This window comes from Hemitrygon akajei, chromosome 1, assembly GCF_048418815.1.
Source record: "Hemitrygon akajei chromosome 1, sHemAka1.3, whole genome shotgun sequence".
Classification (NCBI taxonomy): Eukaryota; Metazoa; Chordata; class Chondrichthyes; order Myliobatiformes; family Dasyatidae; genus Hemitrygon; species Hemitrygon akajei.
Window position 1 is genome coordinate 85,540,815 of NC_133124.1, and position 16,875 is coordinate 85,557,689.

The 16,875-nt window shown below is 39.3% G+C and overlaps 1 protein-coding gene across 10 annotated transcripts in view; it reads left to right on the forward strand.

The window, feature by feature from the left end:
* piezo2b (piezo-type mechanosensitive ion channel component 2b) overlaps nucleotides 1–16,875 on the forward strand; it is a 574,856-nt gene that overhangs the window by 463,604 nt on the left and 94,377 nt on the right. For all 10 annotated transcript variants that reach the window (XM_073047154.1, XM_073047092.1, XM_073047145.1 and 7 more), the window contains 7 exons: nucleotides 2,245–2,445; nucleotides 4,697–4,901; nucleotides 6,085–6,186; nucleotides 8,920–9,085; nucleotides 10,686–10,929; nucleotides 12,602–12,698; nucleotides 16,686–16,851. In XM_073047154.1, the coding sequence (XP_072903255.1) occupies nucleotides 2,245–2,445; nucleotides 4,697–4,901; nucleotides 6,085–6,186; nucleotides 8,920–9,085; nucleotides 10,686–10,929; nucleotides 12,602–12,698; nucleotides 16,686–16,851 (1,181 nt within the window). The remainder of the gene's footprint in view (nucleotides 1–2,244; nucleotides 2,446–4,696; nucleotides 4,902–6,084; nucleotides 6,187–8,919; nucleotides 9,086–10,685; nucleotides 10,930–12,601; nucleotides 12,699–16,685; nucleotides 16,852–16,875) is intronic.

The following is a 16,875-nucleotide window of genomic DNA, read 5'->3' on the forward strand; positions in this document are numbered from 1 at the left end:
GGATCTCAGATGAACCTCAATCTCTAAAATCAGACAAATGGAACTCGGTCATAAGGTTTGATAAAAGCACAGACGAGAGATTCCAGAGGACAGATCTTGCTTCAGACTACTCACGTTTCCCGATTGATTAGGTTACACCAAATCCTGCTGCAGAAGCTGCATGTTGATGAAATAACAAAGCATCATTTGAGGAAGCAATTTGTCCTTATGAAAATACAAATTTAAAAAATCACTGTTTCTCTCGAGAAACAGTTGCCAGAGTGATTAGAAAATATTCTGGGATGATGAGATGATGAGGTACTATACATAGAACATAGAAAATCTACAGTACATTACAGACCTTTCAGCCCACAATGTTGTGCTGACGATGTAACCTACTCTAGAAGCTGCCTAGAATTTCCCTACTGCATAACCCTCTATTTTTCTAAGCTCCATGTACCTATCTAAGAGTCTCTTAAAAGACCCTGTCATATCCGCCTGCACCACCTTCACTGGCAGTGCATTCCATGCACCCCCCACTCTCTGTGTGGAAAAATTTACCTCTGAGTTCCCCTTTGTACCTACTTCCAAGCACTTTAAAACTATGCTCCCTGGTGTTAGGTATTTAAGCCCTGAGAAAAAGCCTCTGGCTATCCACACGATCAATGTCCCACATCACTACTTGGAAGAGAAGCGGAAGGATGTGTATCTCACATCTTCAAAACACCCAAGTTATTTTATTGACCAACGAATTCAGTTTGGTGTATACATTCCTTGCATACTTAATAGCCATTTGCTCATTTTATATTAAAACTGCCTCTTAAGTCGTGTTATCTGTTTGCACAGCTGATATAAAGTAAATGTAAGGAAACCTCACTGCAGTGTTCAAGTATGGCACCATTCATAAGACTTTTCCGTGATGTTAATTGGGAAAGTTAATAGATGTTACTAGATGAACCATAATTTCTTCCAGTTAATTAGCACTTTAATCCATGCAATGCTGTTCTTTCCTGGTGCAGTTTTAAATACATTCAAACATTTTCTAAACCTTCTCTGGGCACTGGATTCAGCATCCATTCTCCCGCAAAGGTCACCACCATAACATTACCCATCACTGTGTTGGCATTGCCCATCTTCAAGGGTCAGGCATGTTTAGTGTCATTTCCAGTACAAAAGTGTGAAGGAGAACAAAATAATTGTTACTCCAGATACAGTACAGCACACAAAAACACAATTAGATAAAGAACACTTTGTCCTGCTATGTTTTTATTTAAATCAATGTCACCTTTTAGTCTGATCATCCATCTGCAAGCACATTGGAAATAAAACTTCTTGTTAGACTTAAGATGGAATTAAAAACCATTATTACTTTGGAATTAAAATATATATGTCAAATGTTCACAGCTATCCACCAAAGGAGAGTGTTCGGTTGTGTGTACTATTATATGTAATCTCTTTTATTATTATTTTGGTTTTCCATGCATTTACATAGGTCAGCATTCAGGAATATAAGTTTAACTTTGGAGAGATATGTTGAAATTGTCCATCTATCTCTTTAACATGCTTAGTAATTATAGAGGAGAGAGCCTTGTCCCCGTTTCCCCAACTTTTTCTTTCTTGACTTGGTGTCTATGCCTGCATCCATGTCTTGGTGTAACTATTTGGGGGGGAAAAAGCTACCAAGAGAACTTACTTCCAAGAGAATGCAGCTTAAAGTGCACCTCCAGATGTTGAAAGCAAAACGCAGGCATGTGCCCAAGTAATGAAATCAGGGAATGCTGAAAATACTAAGCAAATGTGTAGAGAATCTCATTTGACATTTCAGATCCTTGTCTCTTCACTAGAACGTGTGTTGAAAGGAGGAGTGTCAGCAGTCCCACATTCAATAAGATTATGGCTCTTTTACTCAAGTCCACTTCCCTACACTGAGCCATTTCCCTGGACATTCCTATTATCAGAAGGTTTACTCTTAGCTTTGCACTGATTCTGCCTAACAGTTGAAATTTATTTTGAAGGTCAACTGGCACATTTCTGGCCTCCATTTCTTGCTCAACCAAACATGCCAATCAAACATTGTTTTTGCATGAAATCCGTTAGCTGTTGTACAGCAATTGTTTGCATTTCTAAGTTAGTTACCATCCTAAGAAAAATAACCTTCTACCTGTTGGAATACCTGTTAAGTTAAAGGTTGGCAAATAAAACGATATTATATCTTCAGAGTTTCAGATTAACCAATCAAAATGTTTGCTTTTCGTTCTATTCCAGAACAACCTGTTGATTCTCGCTGTTTTAGCATTCGAAGTGACGGTCTATCGCCATCAGGAATATTTTAGACTTCGCAATAATCTTCCACCTCCAGTAACAAAAACGATCTTTCATGACATCACAAGACAACATCTGGACAATGGACTGGTTGACTGTGCCAAGTATTTTATCAACTACTTCTACTACAAGTTTGGGTTGGAGGTATATCATTTACAAAACCAATCTTGTCATAGTGTTATAGAGCACAGAACCAAGCCCCTTCACACACGACATCCATGTCAACCGCCAAGTACTTTATTGGTAGCTTTTCATACACTGGCAATTTAAGTGTTTGTGTAGATGCTTTTATGCATTCTTGACAAGAAAAAATCTGCAGAAAATCAAAGCAATACACACAAAATGCTGGAGAAACTAAGAAAGTCAGGCAGCATGCTCCCTGGCCTTGCTTGTTCATCCTTCTCTCTGTTTTAGTTAACATGACTCTTCAAGGAAACACAATAGCAAAGAGGAAAAAAGTGAAACATGAGAAAGAATGGGAGTAGAGAGAAGCAACAGATCTATGTAAGGTGATCTTGTAGAGATATATAAAAATATGAGGGCCATAGGTAGAGACAGTGTGCAATCTTTTTCCCAGGGTTGGAGAATCAATAATTAGAGGGAGTAGGGTTAAAGTGAGAGGAACCTGAGGGGGAAACCTTTTCATCCAGAGAGGGGTCAGTGTATCGAATGAGCTGCCAGAAGAAGTTGTTGAGGCAGTCACATTAACAATTAACAGCTACTTGGACAAGTACAAGGATAAGAAAGGTTTAAAGGGATATGGCGAAAATGCAGGCTAAATGGGATGAGCTTAGATAGAATCTTGGCCCGCATAGAACAGTTGGGCTGAAGATTCTATTTCCATGCTGTATGATTCAAAGACTCTCACAGCTTATAAAAAGAGAGAGTTTGTGTCTGGGTGAGTAGTAAAAGAGAACAGTAAGTAACGGTAGTGAATGAGGTTAGTTAGGGATGGTAGTACAGATAATGTAAGTGGGAATGTGTGAAGTGAATTTTCTTCTCAAACACATTTGCAATGAGAGTGTGTATCTCAATAAGTGTCCATTGTATATTTTGTAAAGCCTGTGACACCCTTGCTTCAGAAGTTTGTGGAGTGAGCACAGCAGTCAAGGGTAATACTTCAGTGGAATGCTGCACTGTCGGGAGTTGTATCTTTCACATCAGCATTGAACTGAAGTCCTGTTCGCTTCCTTAATTGGATGCAAGACATTCCTTCATTGACTTGAAGAAGAGGAGTATAAATTAACCCAGGAATCCTATCTAACAGCCATCCCCAACCAACACTTAAAAAGAGAGTTGATCATTATTGCTTTGCTGTTTATATTGGCTTCCTGAGCAGTGACTCAATTACAGCAATGAGCTCTCGTCAAAAATGCTTCATTAACTGTAGCATGTTTGGAAAGTGCTGAGATCATGCAAGGCAATGTCTAAATAATTTTTTCTTAAATGAAGATGGAGATAAGTGGGTTTGATTTAATAGGCATTGTGTAAACATGGTTAAAATGTGACCAAAGTTGAGAACTAAATGTTGCAGGACACCAAATTTAAGAAACTATATGTGAAATGAAAAAAGAAGAATTTAGTTTTGCTGATAAAAGATAAGGCAGCACCAGTGGAGAAACAAACAACCCGTTGGGTTGAGCACCATCTGCAGAAGGAAAAGAACTGTTGATGTTTCAGGTCAGAACCCTCCATTCTCTCAGCTGTAGAGAGAAAGCTTCCATAAATTGAAATTCAGGTGCAGAAATAACTTGTGTGGAGAAGAGTCAGTTAAGCATAAGAATTGTCAGATTTCTGAATCTCACCAATTTTGCAGTGGCATAATGCAAAGCAGATGACATCAGCCACTATCTGATAGCATTCATCTTGACCAAGTCTCCACCTCTCTTAACTTCTCCCTTGCCCCGTAACTGCCATCTATTTTGGATGAACCCTTTACAAATAACGATTGAGAAGATCTTATCTTTCAGCTCCCAGTCATAAATTTTGTTTGTCTCCAATCACTGCCCCTGCTCTGATCACTGATGCACCTTTGGTGAGATCATTCACAGCACCATTCCAATGCCCCATGAAGGATCTTGACCCAAACCATGCACTGTCCATTTCCGTCCATAGATACTGCCTGATCTGTTGTTCCTCCAGAATCTTGTGCATTGCTCTGGATTCCAGCGTCTGCCATCTCTTGTGTCCCCATATCCTTTTTGTTGCTAAGATACCCAGCTTTCTCCTCCGGGTAACCAATCTGACTCTTTATATCAACCCAGCTATTGCTAGGACAATTATTCCTTCTGGATCTGGCTACTTCTAAACAGCTTTTTCCCAGCCTGACACTTTAGTCTAAAGATGCACCTTCACAACTGACACCATTCCTGCTTCACTTTCACTTTGTCCACAGATATGTTTCCTCATGACAGTCAATGTGATTGGCCAACGGATGGATCTGTATGCCATGCTTCATGCCTTTTGGCTATTTGCATTACTCTACCGACGTCGCAGGAAAGCCATTGCTGAGATCTGGCCGAAATACTGCTGCTTCCTGGCGTGCATCCTGACCTTCCAGTACCTGCTCTGCATTGGCATCCCACCCGCTGCTTGCAAAGGTACAAGTCGTGATCTTCTGAATTGATCGTAATCATTACCTGAAAAAATTAATATTCCACTTGATAAAGGGCTTCATGGTACAGCTTTAAGAAAGAGTTGTGCAAGTTCACCGTGAAATCCAATCCATCTCCAAAACAAGACTTCAAACAGTTAACTTGACCATTATCAACTTGCTCTAAGTTTAGCAAAACATTGATTGGCTCGTTTCACCCATTATTCTGGTGACTATATTTCCAAAGCACTTGTTGGCTGTAGAGCAGATTGGAATGTCCTGAGGTCTAGAAAGCAGAATATAAATCTAAGTCATTTTTATAAATTATTGTTAAATTTAAGACATTAGATAGTAGAGGTCTGATTTTTCTTTCATTTAAATAAATTATGAAGCAACCCACTTCAACAAATATCAATTTAAGACCATAATCAAGAGTTATTATTCAATGAAAGTTACTCTCCCTATTTCCATGGAAGTTTGGCATAAATCATAATGTTCTTATTTTTCTACTGAGACAAATGTACAAACGTGTTGGCATACTTGGGTTTTCAACCAAGAAATAGTGTACTCAAACAAATACTGAGGCAAGGTCCCAACAAGATTCAAACATGCAAACTTTATTTTATGAGACCAATTTTCTCACAATTCAGCAACTGAGCAAGTTTGTTGTAGAGGGCCACCAGGGAGTGGAGGCTTAACCCTGTAGAGGAGGGGAATAGAAGCAATCAAAATGTTTTAACTGCCAGGGAAGGTTTACCGCACACACATTGATCTCACCTCTCTTAGCACAGCTAAGCATGCTTCACAGGTTAATGTTGTTAATATCTCTTTATAGCTCTGAAGATGATGGAGTTATACACTTCTGACAAATATACGTACAACTAATTCTCTTCCAACAATTGCTGATGGCATCAAGGGAAGAAGCAAATATTACAGCCATCTAGTCAGTTAAGAGAGAAACATTTTTTTCATGGAATAGTCTTAGTTGGAATAACATAACCTGGGCAGGAGAACAATGTACAGCTCGCAAGCCATTCACAGCTGAAATAGCAAGATGTGTTTTTAGTTGGTCTACATTCTTGTTCTTGATCTTAGTGACAGCAAAGCATTCCAAAATGAAATATAGACAAATCCACTTCAATCCCTAAATACCAAATGATGCATTTAACTGTATTGCTTTTGTGTTTCAGAGTATCCATGGAGATTTGCTAGTGCCAACATTAATTCGAACTTTATTAAGTGGTTGTACTTTCCAGATTTCATCATAAATCCTAATCCAATGTTTCTTATCTGTGAGTACACAGGATGTTTTAAATATCATTCGTGTTAGAGATTGAATTTAGAAGTAAATCAGAATTCCTTCAGCTCTCAACAAGTCCATGTCTTGCTGGTGTTTAACAGCATCTATTTTATTTATTGCTGTGATTTCAAAGCTCTGTCTATTTTATAATCTAGTATCATCTTCCACCAGAGACTATAAACATCCAAATTCTCCCCTTTGAACCACTACACTGCAATGCTTGGGAGTGACTGCTGGAGGGCCGTAGTGGGTCAAGCAGCATCTGTCTGGGTGGGGTGCGAGTGTGGGGTGGAAGAATTGTTCACATTTCAAGTCAAGGTCCTGTATTGGGACAGATACTGAATTTACAGTCCTAATGTAGAGTCTTGACCTAAAACATGGACAATGTTTTTCCAGCCACAGACGCTGTTCAATTGCTGAGGTTCACCATCAGCTTGTTTTTCACTGCAGAATCCAGCATCTGCAGTCATTTGTGTCTGCACCAGTTGGCTTTTTTGCTGAATACTGGGTTCAAGCTATATTAATGGTAACTTCCCACAGCTATGAAATACAAAATTAGTGAAACAAATAATTAAACCGTTGCAACTATAATATTCATTTAGTAAGGATTAAATATTGTGCTGAAATTATGATATGACAAAACTCTGGGTAAAAATAATGCTCTGTCTTTGAATCATGGAGTCACAACTGGAGCAAGTTCCAATTAAATAATCAAGCAAGTAGAAGTTCTCTGTAGACAACTAATTGAAAGTTAAAAAAAAAAACAAATTGTAGATGTTGGAAATCTGAAGCAGAAAATTTTTGGAAGGGCCACAAGCTTGAAATATTGGCTTTCTTTTTTCTCCACAGATGTCTGGTTTGCTGAGATTTTCCAGCAATTTCTGTCTGTCTCCTTTCTCTTTGGTTGGTAATCACTTTGCCTGATGCCATACTGGGATGCTAGATATCTGTCACTGGGCTACGGGGTGGTTGCTTTGTGGAAAATCGCAGCCCAGGTGGTAGGAACAGGAGTGAGTTGTGGAGGAGGCTGAATTCTGTATTTTGAGGAGGGGAGTGAGGTGATGGTAGTGTTTGTGCTGATGGCAATTGGAGCCTGGGTGGGGTAGTGTGATGGACCGAGACTGAGGGCTCATGGGTAGTGAGGGTGCTGAGGGGTCAGTAGTGGAGTGTGCAGCAACCAGACCCTGGGAATGATGGGTTCCCATTAGATCAAAGTCAATGTCGAGTTTATTATGTGTGAAAGTACGTGAGTGTACAGGTACAATGAAAAACTTACTAACAGCAGCATCACAGGCATTTAGTATGAAAATAATCAGCATTCATGATGGAAACATAAATTAAACATAAATTGTACTCAATGTTTACAAAAAAAGACCACAATTCATGCAAAGTGATCAGAGTAGTTAGAGTGTTGTTAAGCTGCAGTGAGTAGGATTGTGCAGGCTGCTTCAGGAACTGAATGGTTGAGGGGAAGTAGCTGTTCTTGAATTTCCTGTCCGCTGGTAGGTGTGAAGAGATGGTGGAGATTTTTGACGATGGATGTTGGCTTCTTGGTGGATTGCTTACTGAATCTGTGCCAAGGGTAAAGATGGTTGATTCCCAGGGGATTTATCATCTGATTAGTGAAGGGATATGCAGAAAGCAGGAATTCATGCCTGGGGAGCTTGCCATGTAGTCTTTTGGGAAGGATTCCATGCTGGAAGATGGTAAACCAGTTGTTAGTTTATAAAAATATCTGGCTCCTTCTGGAGGACTGTGACAGTCCCATTGTAGAACATTTCCTGAGAAGGGATCATCATGCGCATTCCAGGAGAAAGCAGCCCCAGTTTTCCTCAGAATAATACATCATAATTTCTAAAGGTGCATGGATGGGAATGGAATCATCATATACAACAAAGATGTGGAATTTACATTGTTGACATGAGGATGAAGAGGCTGATTGTATTTCTGCAACAGAGTCATAGACCAACACAGCAGTTACAGGCCCTTCAGCCCAGTAAGTCCATGCTGGTCACTTTGGCCACAAAATTGAATAAACTGACCCTGACATCGTTTCAGGCCCAAGAAAAAAAATCAAGCTGTCTGAACGTGTACATCAGAACATTTCAGACAGCCAAAACAATTGTAATCTTAAAGACCACTTTGTTTTCTAACATATCCATAAAGATTAGAGTTTCCGTGTTTTGAACTGTAGGGAAGAAAAGGAGTCTTTTGAAAGAGAAAGATGATCAATTTAGGCAGTCTGTGGTGAAAGGAAAGGAGATTGTAATACCAGACCTTTTAATTAATGCAGGATATTTTAAAGTGTGGCAAATGGTGTAACATGGTGGATGATAAGGGCAAGTATTCACCTGTGGGAGTATCTAGAACTAGGGATTTCTGTATAGAAATAAGACAGAGATAAAGAAAGCTTTTTTCTCTCTGCGTGATGAGAGTTTATGGAACTCTTTCCCTCAAAGGGTAAAGTCCAAACAGTGTCAGATTACGTCAAAGGGTAATGACCAAACAGTGTCAGATTATTTTTAAACAGCAGTAGATGTGTTGTTGATAAGTTGAGGATTCAAAGGTAAACTCGAACATGGAGCCAAAGTTAAAATCAATTGGCCACATTCTTGTTGATTGGCAGAGCAGGACTGTATACCCTAATTCGTATGTTCAGTTGCAACAATTCCCCTTGTGTCTGACAGGAATGTCTATCGGAGTCACATAAAACACTGTTTTTCAGATGACTTTATGATGTTGCTGTGTGCATCGCTACAGTGGCAGGTGTTTGAAGATGAAAACAAAGCCGCAGTGAGGATCGTTGCTGGGGACAATGTGGAGATCTGCAGAGATCTGGATGCAGCGACATTCAGTCAACACAACCCAGTACCAGACTTCATTCATTGCAGGTGAAGCATAAACTCTGGTCGACAGCTTTTATATTTACTGGGAGACCAGTAGCATGTGCCAATGCTCACTATTCTCTATCTGCTGAATTTATTGAAAATAGTAAGCATCATCATCAGAATGGGAATTCATTTACAGCCAAACTTGTCATAGTTTGTAAGTGAATACGCACCCACTCGCTCTCCCCTCTCACATCTCCCCTCTCCCACTCTCCCCTTCTCCCCCCTCTCCCAGTTCATTGGGACCAGTACCTCTTGGCTGGTCCAATTAGCCAAAGTTTCATTGAAATAGTTGAAAAGGTATAAAAAAACAAACTACCATTTAACTGAGTAACAAATTATTTATTTAAATAAAATACAAATCAAATTAGAACACAACCAAAACTACAGTAGTACTATAAAATAATGTATTCGTTATTAATAGTTATCGACAGAGGAATTCATTCAGTGTTCTTTTGATTGACTGTGTGTGTCCATCCGGCTGGTGGCGTGGTGGCAACAATGCTGGACTTTGGGACAAGAGGTCCCGAGTTCGAATCTGGCCGGCTCTCTTGCGCGCCCTCCATCCATGGGTTGAGTGTCGAGCTGGCAACTCAACCTTTGTAAAAAAAAAACCTGGAGAGGGATGGGCTCCGCCAGGTTTCAGATGCCCAAGACATGCCGTATGATGAGCAATCACCAAAAAGATCGGTGCAAAAAGCTTGTCACGACGGTGCCCCGACGACTCCACCAGGAGTTAAGGGCTCGCGCGCACGCGCACACACACACACACACACACACACACACACACACACACACACACACACACACACACACACACACACACACACACACACACACACACACACACACACACACACACACACACACACACACACACACACCACCCCTCCCCAGTGCTGATAATGGACTGCCTTCAAACAATGCTATCAATGATTGAATCCTCCAAGTCTTCATTTTCATTGTAGCATTCAAGATGGTTTTGATACCTTCAAACTATTTGCAGTTCCTAACTTGCTGAGTAGAGAAATCACTTCATTTTCACTCCTGGCATCTCCAAGCCTCAATGCTTGAAACTGCATTGAGCAAAACAGTTCTGAATTGTCTTGCTGCTTATTTTTCATCAACTATCAGTGACACTATTAAAGACTGCCCACTGTAAGCACAGTGTAGAGCCACATCACGTACACACGACTGGTGCCAGTTAGAAATTGTCCAATTAAGTGGCATAGTGTCTCAAATAAGTGAAGGAAATCCCGATCCTGGCTGTCCTGGAAGAGAATTGCTCTTCAGCCCTGCATATCTTTGCCAGTCATCATCCCTATCTATGCTAATCCTGTTTGCCTGCGTTATGTATTCTTCAAAGCCTTCCACTCAGTGGAGGTAAAAAAAACAGGTGCTGAAAATGTGAAATAAAAATAAGAAGTGTTGGAAACAGCAGGTCAAGTAGCATCTGTGGAAAGAGAAATAAGAGAGAGGGAGGAGCAGTTAGCAATTAAGGTCTGGGACTCTTTATTGGAACTCATTTCAGTAACTAAAATTATTGTGATGTTTATAGTCTTGCAACCAACACTTAATTTTTTTTTATCTTTTTCAAACACAGGTCTTACCTGGACATGATCAAAGTTATTGGATTCAGTTACTTATTTTGGTTCGTGCTCACAATCATCTTTATCACAGGAACTACCCGTATCAGCATCTTCTGCATGGGTTACCTGGTTGCCTGTTTTTATTTCCTCCTTTTTGGTGGAGAGCTTTTATTAAAACCCATTAAAATAATTCTGCAGTACTGGGATTGCCTTATTGCCTACAACGTATTTGTGATCACAATGAAGAATATTCTATCTGTAAGTAACTGTTGCAAGCTTTAAGCTCTGGTGAAGACTTTTTGTTTTGTTCTTGTATCGTTTATCAGAATATAATTTTGTAGCACTTTTCAGCTGGCATGAGCTTATCGTGCCATATAGTTTCCTCCTTTTCAGTAAATATCCAGAATTACATGTTTCTATCCATAAAAAATATGGGGCAGGATTGGTAGGGGAGTATTTAATTGTGTAATAATGTTATATAAAGTCAGCTTAGGTGCACACTCAGTTAATTCTGACAGGTAATAATTCCTGGTGTTATTTCCCTGTAAATGTGGCTAACTCAGTCTTCATCCACTTTTTCCCTTGTTTAAAATCCCTAACTTTCTTCCTGATGTCCTTCTGCCAAATGTTTTCACCTTTGATAAGGTATGTTGCCCCGTGAGATGAAAGCAGGCTCAGACAGGAGAGCTGCTGCCTCAAAACTCCAATGATTAGCTTCAATCAGAGAGGCCTGCATTCTCCCCATAATTAATGGATTTCCCCGAAATGTACATAGACCACAGAACATTTCAGCACAGAAACATTCCTTTGACCTACAATGTTGTGCAGAAGTAATTCAGTTCATTAAACTTTTGTCTGCATGTGGTCTGTATCCCTCCATTCTCTGCAATTCTATAGGGCTCTCTGATTGTCTGTTCCACCAACACCCTCGGCAGTACATCCTAGGTGTCTACCATTCTGTGTGTAAAAAAAATTCCCTATACATCTCCTTGGAAAATTTCCCCTCTCACCTTAAATGCATACCCTTGAAATTAGACATTTCAATCCTGGGTAAAAGATTCAAGCTATTTATTTCTTCTTATAATTTTTTTAAACTTCTATCAGGTCTCCTGCTGAGCCACCACTGATCCAGAAGAAACAAGCCTACTTTGTCTGTCCTCTCCTTTATCCCTCCACTCTAGGCAAGTCATTTCTGCACCATTTCCAAAGCCTCCATATCCTTCCTGTAATGGAATGACCAGAACTGGATTAATATTCCAGATGCTGTCTAACCAAAGTTTATAAAACTGCAACATTACTTTGTTACTCTTGAACTCAATGCCTCGACTGTTAAAGGCAAGCATGCCATATATCACATCTCAGCCAAACTGAGCAGGAACAACAGTTTTCCTTCCCCAACATGGAGTTGTGAACCACGCGGAGTCTGATTACCATCTGTGGTTTCATATTTGCCTTGTCTCAGACCAGCTATTTTTCTTCAATTTCAAATTGATTTAAAACATAGAATATAGATAGTACAGCACAGGAAAAGATGCCTTGCCTCCCAACGTCTGCACCAAATGTGATGACAAATTAAACTAATTCTTTTCTGCCAACATATGATCCATAACCATTGATTCCCTCTGTGTTAATCTAAAAGCCACTATCACATCAGCTTCCAACACAACCCCCTAAAAAGTCATTCCTGACACCTGCCACTCTCTGTGTAAAAATAACTTGCCACGGTTCCTTTAAACCTTACCCCCTCTCAGCTTGAATGCATGTACTCTACTACTTGGCATTTCTACCCTGAGAGAAAATTATTTCTGTGCCTCTTTTAAACTGATAAACTCTTATCAAGTCTCCCCTCAGCCTCTGCTGCTCCAGAGGAAAGCATATGCAAGCATTTACTCTACACAAATCTATTCATGAATATGTATTTCTGTTACAGATAGGAGCATGTGCCTATATCAATTCTTTGGTTTTGAGAGGTTGTTGGTTCATCCAAACATTTGGCCTCGTCTGTACTGTTAAGGGCTACGATGAGCGTAAGTAATCGATCCATTTAGCTTTTCTATTACACTTAGCAAAATTTCAATTTGGGCTGTATATTTGAAAAGTTCAATATCTTTTTTGTGCTCTGCTTCCAACATGATTCCATTGACCTGAAACACTAGATCTCCTATTAGGGAATGAGACAGGGTGGGTCAGATAACAGAAGTTTGTGTATGGGAACATTTTGGATCTAGTGACCTTTATGCCATTTCAATGTAATTATGAAAAAGGATAGGTGTGGTATTTGGGTTGAGATTTTAAATTGAAGAAAGGCCAATTCTGATGATATCAAAAAGGACCAGGCAAGTGTGAATTGGGACTGGTTGTTTAGTGGCAAAATTGTCTTTAAGTGGGTCACCTCCAAAAGTGAAATTTCGAGAGCACAGAGTTTGTATGTTCCTGTCAGAATAAAAAGTAAAGATAACAGGTTTAGGGAACCTTGATTTTCGAGAGATACCAAGGCCCTTGTTAGGAAAAAGAATGTGGTGAATAGCAGGGATAGGCAGGCAGGAACAAATACGTACTTGAAGAATAGAAGAAATGCAAGAGAATGCTTAAGGAGGAAATCAGGAAGGCTAAGAGAAGACATGAAGTTGCTCTAGCAGACAAAGTAAAGGAGGACCCAAAAAGTTTCTACAGATATATTAAGAACAAAAGGATAGCAAAGGACAAAATTGGTTAACTGCAAGATCAGAATAGTAATCAATGCATGGAGCTGAAAGAGATGAGGGAGATCTTAGAGTTTTTGCATCTTTTTTTTACTCAGAAAACGGACACAGAGTCTATAGATGTGAGGCAAAGCAGCAGCGAGGTCATGGACTCTCTACAGATTACAGAGGAGATGTTTGCTACCTTGAGGCAAATTAGGATGGATAACTCCTCAGGGCCTTCACTCGGACCCTTGGGAAGCTAGCGCAAAAATTGCGGGGGCCTTATCAGAGACATTTAAAACATCCTTAGCTATGGGTGAGATGCCAGAGAACTGCAGGAAAGCTAAAGTTATTCCATTGTTTAAGAAAGGCTCTAAGAATAAGCCAGCAAAATTTAGGCTTGTGAGCCTGGCACCTGTAGTGGGGAAGTAATTGGAAGGTATTCTAAGGGACCAGAGATATAATTATTTAGATAGACAGGGATTGATTCGGGATAGTCAACATGGCAGGTGTGTTATATCATGTCTGAATAATCTTACAAAGTATTTTGAAGAAGTTACCAGAAAAATTGATGAAGGTAAGACAGTGGATTTTGACGACATGGAATTTAGTAAGGCTTTTAACAAGGGCATGCATGGGAGGTTGGTCAAGAAGGTTCAATCGCTTGGCATTCAAGATGCGGTCATAAATTTGATTAGTCTTTGGCAGAAGACATCAGAGAGTGGCTGTAGATAGTTGCCTCTGACAGGAGGACTTGGACTAGTGGTGAGCTGCAGGGATTGGTGTTGGGTCTGTTGTTTGTCATCTATGTCAATGATCTGAATGATAATGTGATGAACTGGATCAGCAAATTTCTGGTTGACACCAAGATTGGGGGTGTAGTGGACAGCAGGGAAGACTATCAAAGCTTGCAGTGAGATCTGGACCAGCTTGAGAAATGGGCTGAAAATATGGCAGACAGAATTTAATGCAGTCGAGTGTGAGGTGTTGCTCTTTGGGAGGACCGACCAGGGTAGCACTTACACAATGAGCAGTAGGGCACTGAGGAGTGCAATAGAACAGAAAGAGGTCTGGGAATACAGATCCATAATTCCTTTAAAGTGGCATCACAGATAGATAGGGTCATAAAGACAGCTTTTGGCACATTAGCAAAACAATATATTCAGTGCAGGAGTTGGGATATTGTATTGAAATTGTATAAGACATTGGTGAGTTGCCAGGATTTAAAGACCTGCGTTATAGGGAAAGGTTGAATAGGTTAGGACTTTATTCCTTAGAACATCGAAGATTGAGAGGAGATTTGATGGAGGTATACAAAATTATGAGGGGTATAGATAGGGTAAAAGTAAGTAAGCTTTTTCGCTGAGGTTGGCTGAGACTACTAGAGGTCATGAATTAAATGTGAAAGGTGAAATGTTTAAGGGAAGCATAAGGGGGAATTTCTTCAGTCAGAGGTTGGTGAGAGTGTGGGATGAGCTGCTAGTGCAAGTGCTGGATGCTGAGTTGATTCAACACTTAAGAGAAATTTGGATATGTATATGAATGGGAGGGGTTTGGAGGGCTATGGTGCAGGTTGATGGGACTTAGGCAGATTAATGTTTTGGCATGGACAAGATGGGCAAAAGGGCCTGTTTCTGTGCTGTAATGTTGTATAACTCCATGATTCTATGACTTCAATAATCCAGATTAAATGTGCCTGACAGCATTGGATGAAACCCGCCACTCCAATTGCTGTCTGTCAGATCCATGTTTAGTCCAGATGTGGACGTTCGATTGTCCTAATGCTTGCAATGAGCAAAGTGGTTTGGAGTGTGACCAACCTGACCCCTCATAAACTTTGCCTCCTGTTAATGTTGTGATGGATTTTACTGGGATGTAGAACCATCAACAAATAATTTACTAGTTTTTGAAAAGTAGAATAATCTTTAAAAAATGTTGAATTAAATACATAAAGAACAAAAATAATTACAATCATTAAATGTAAATAATAAATAAATAAATATTTCCTTAAAATATAATTGAACAAAAGGGGTGTCAGAGACATTTGAGGCAACTCTCCAATATAGTCTATCAATAAGTCCAAGACTTGTGTATGCAAACAAGTTTGGCCCCAGCTTCAGGTGGAATGGTTGAATGCAAGCAATTTAGTTTGGAACAACCAGCCATAGCTGTTGAGATTCAGTCTGACACACCATGTTACAACATCTCCTTTTATTGCATACAACCAAGAATGAATGTGTATGGTCTATTCACCAAAATAGTTTCAATGTTAATCCTGCAACACAAACCATGTACTTCAGATAAATACTATGTGGAGATTTGTGACATATATGATTATATGATATATATGTACAATATCTGAAATACATCTTATGGAAATGTTTGTTTGATGATGAACTTCAATAAAAAATAAATTACAAAAAAAAGTGTTTTCAGTTGTACGAACATTGTCACATGATTATTTAGTTTACAAATAATGGAATTGCTATCTCTGTAACCTAATTTCCAAAAGTACACCAATGTGGTCAATGGGGTTATCAAAGGAATCGTACAATTTTTAGAAGTTAGTCAGAGATCCACATGCAAAATCAACTTCCAATGCATTGCCAGATTTGATTATAATGGATACTATGAACTGATGAGCAGTTAAGTAGATATCCTTTTATTTCCTTAAGATGTCCTTATTCCATCATATTTTCTGTAGTGTATCCTGTATATTTATCACCTTCAGTGAAAACCTGTTGCTCCAGCTGCCCATTTCCTTTTGTTCGTGATTTGAAATTAGAGTTGAAATTGGTTTGTGGTGTGCCGTACCCAATTTGATTGTCACTTATGAGCAGAAGATTGGGAAGGACTTTATTACTGATGTTGGTTATCCTTTAGTTTTAAATAACGGGAATGTTTGAATATTTTATCAGTGTTCATGGAACTCACATATTTCAGATGTATTCATTTATCTTTAAGAGTAAGGATGTTCTGGTGAAATTTAACAACACATTTCACTCTATGTTTTGATGTACATGTGAGAAATAAATGAATCTGAATCTAAAAATGGGCAAGATTTTGTGCAATGCATAAATCGATGATCATTACAATCTACCTCATTATGGCCTTGCGTCTTACTGTTTGCACTTTCTCTGTAACATATTACTTTGCATTCTGTTCTTGCTTTATACTTGTACTACTTCAGTGCATTTAAGTGATGAAATCATCTGTATGGTTGGCTTGCAAAACAAAGTTTTTCTCTGTGCCCTAATACATATGAAATTAACAAATCAATTTACCAACTTTGATTTTTTGCTGATCTGAAAGAATATTTTTCTTCCACAGCCCCTCCAGAGAACCTTAAGAAATGCCCATTGCCAAGTGGTGAAGCAGGCATTATATGGGATAGTATATGTTTCTCCTTTCTACTGCTACAGAGGAGAGTCTTTATGAGTTACTATTTCCTGCATGTAGTGGCGGACATAAAATCCGCTCAAATACTTGCATCAAGGTAAGCTTAAAATAAATAAATCTT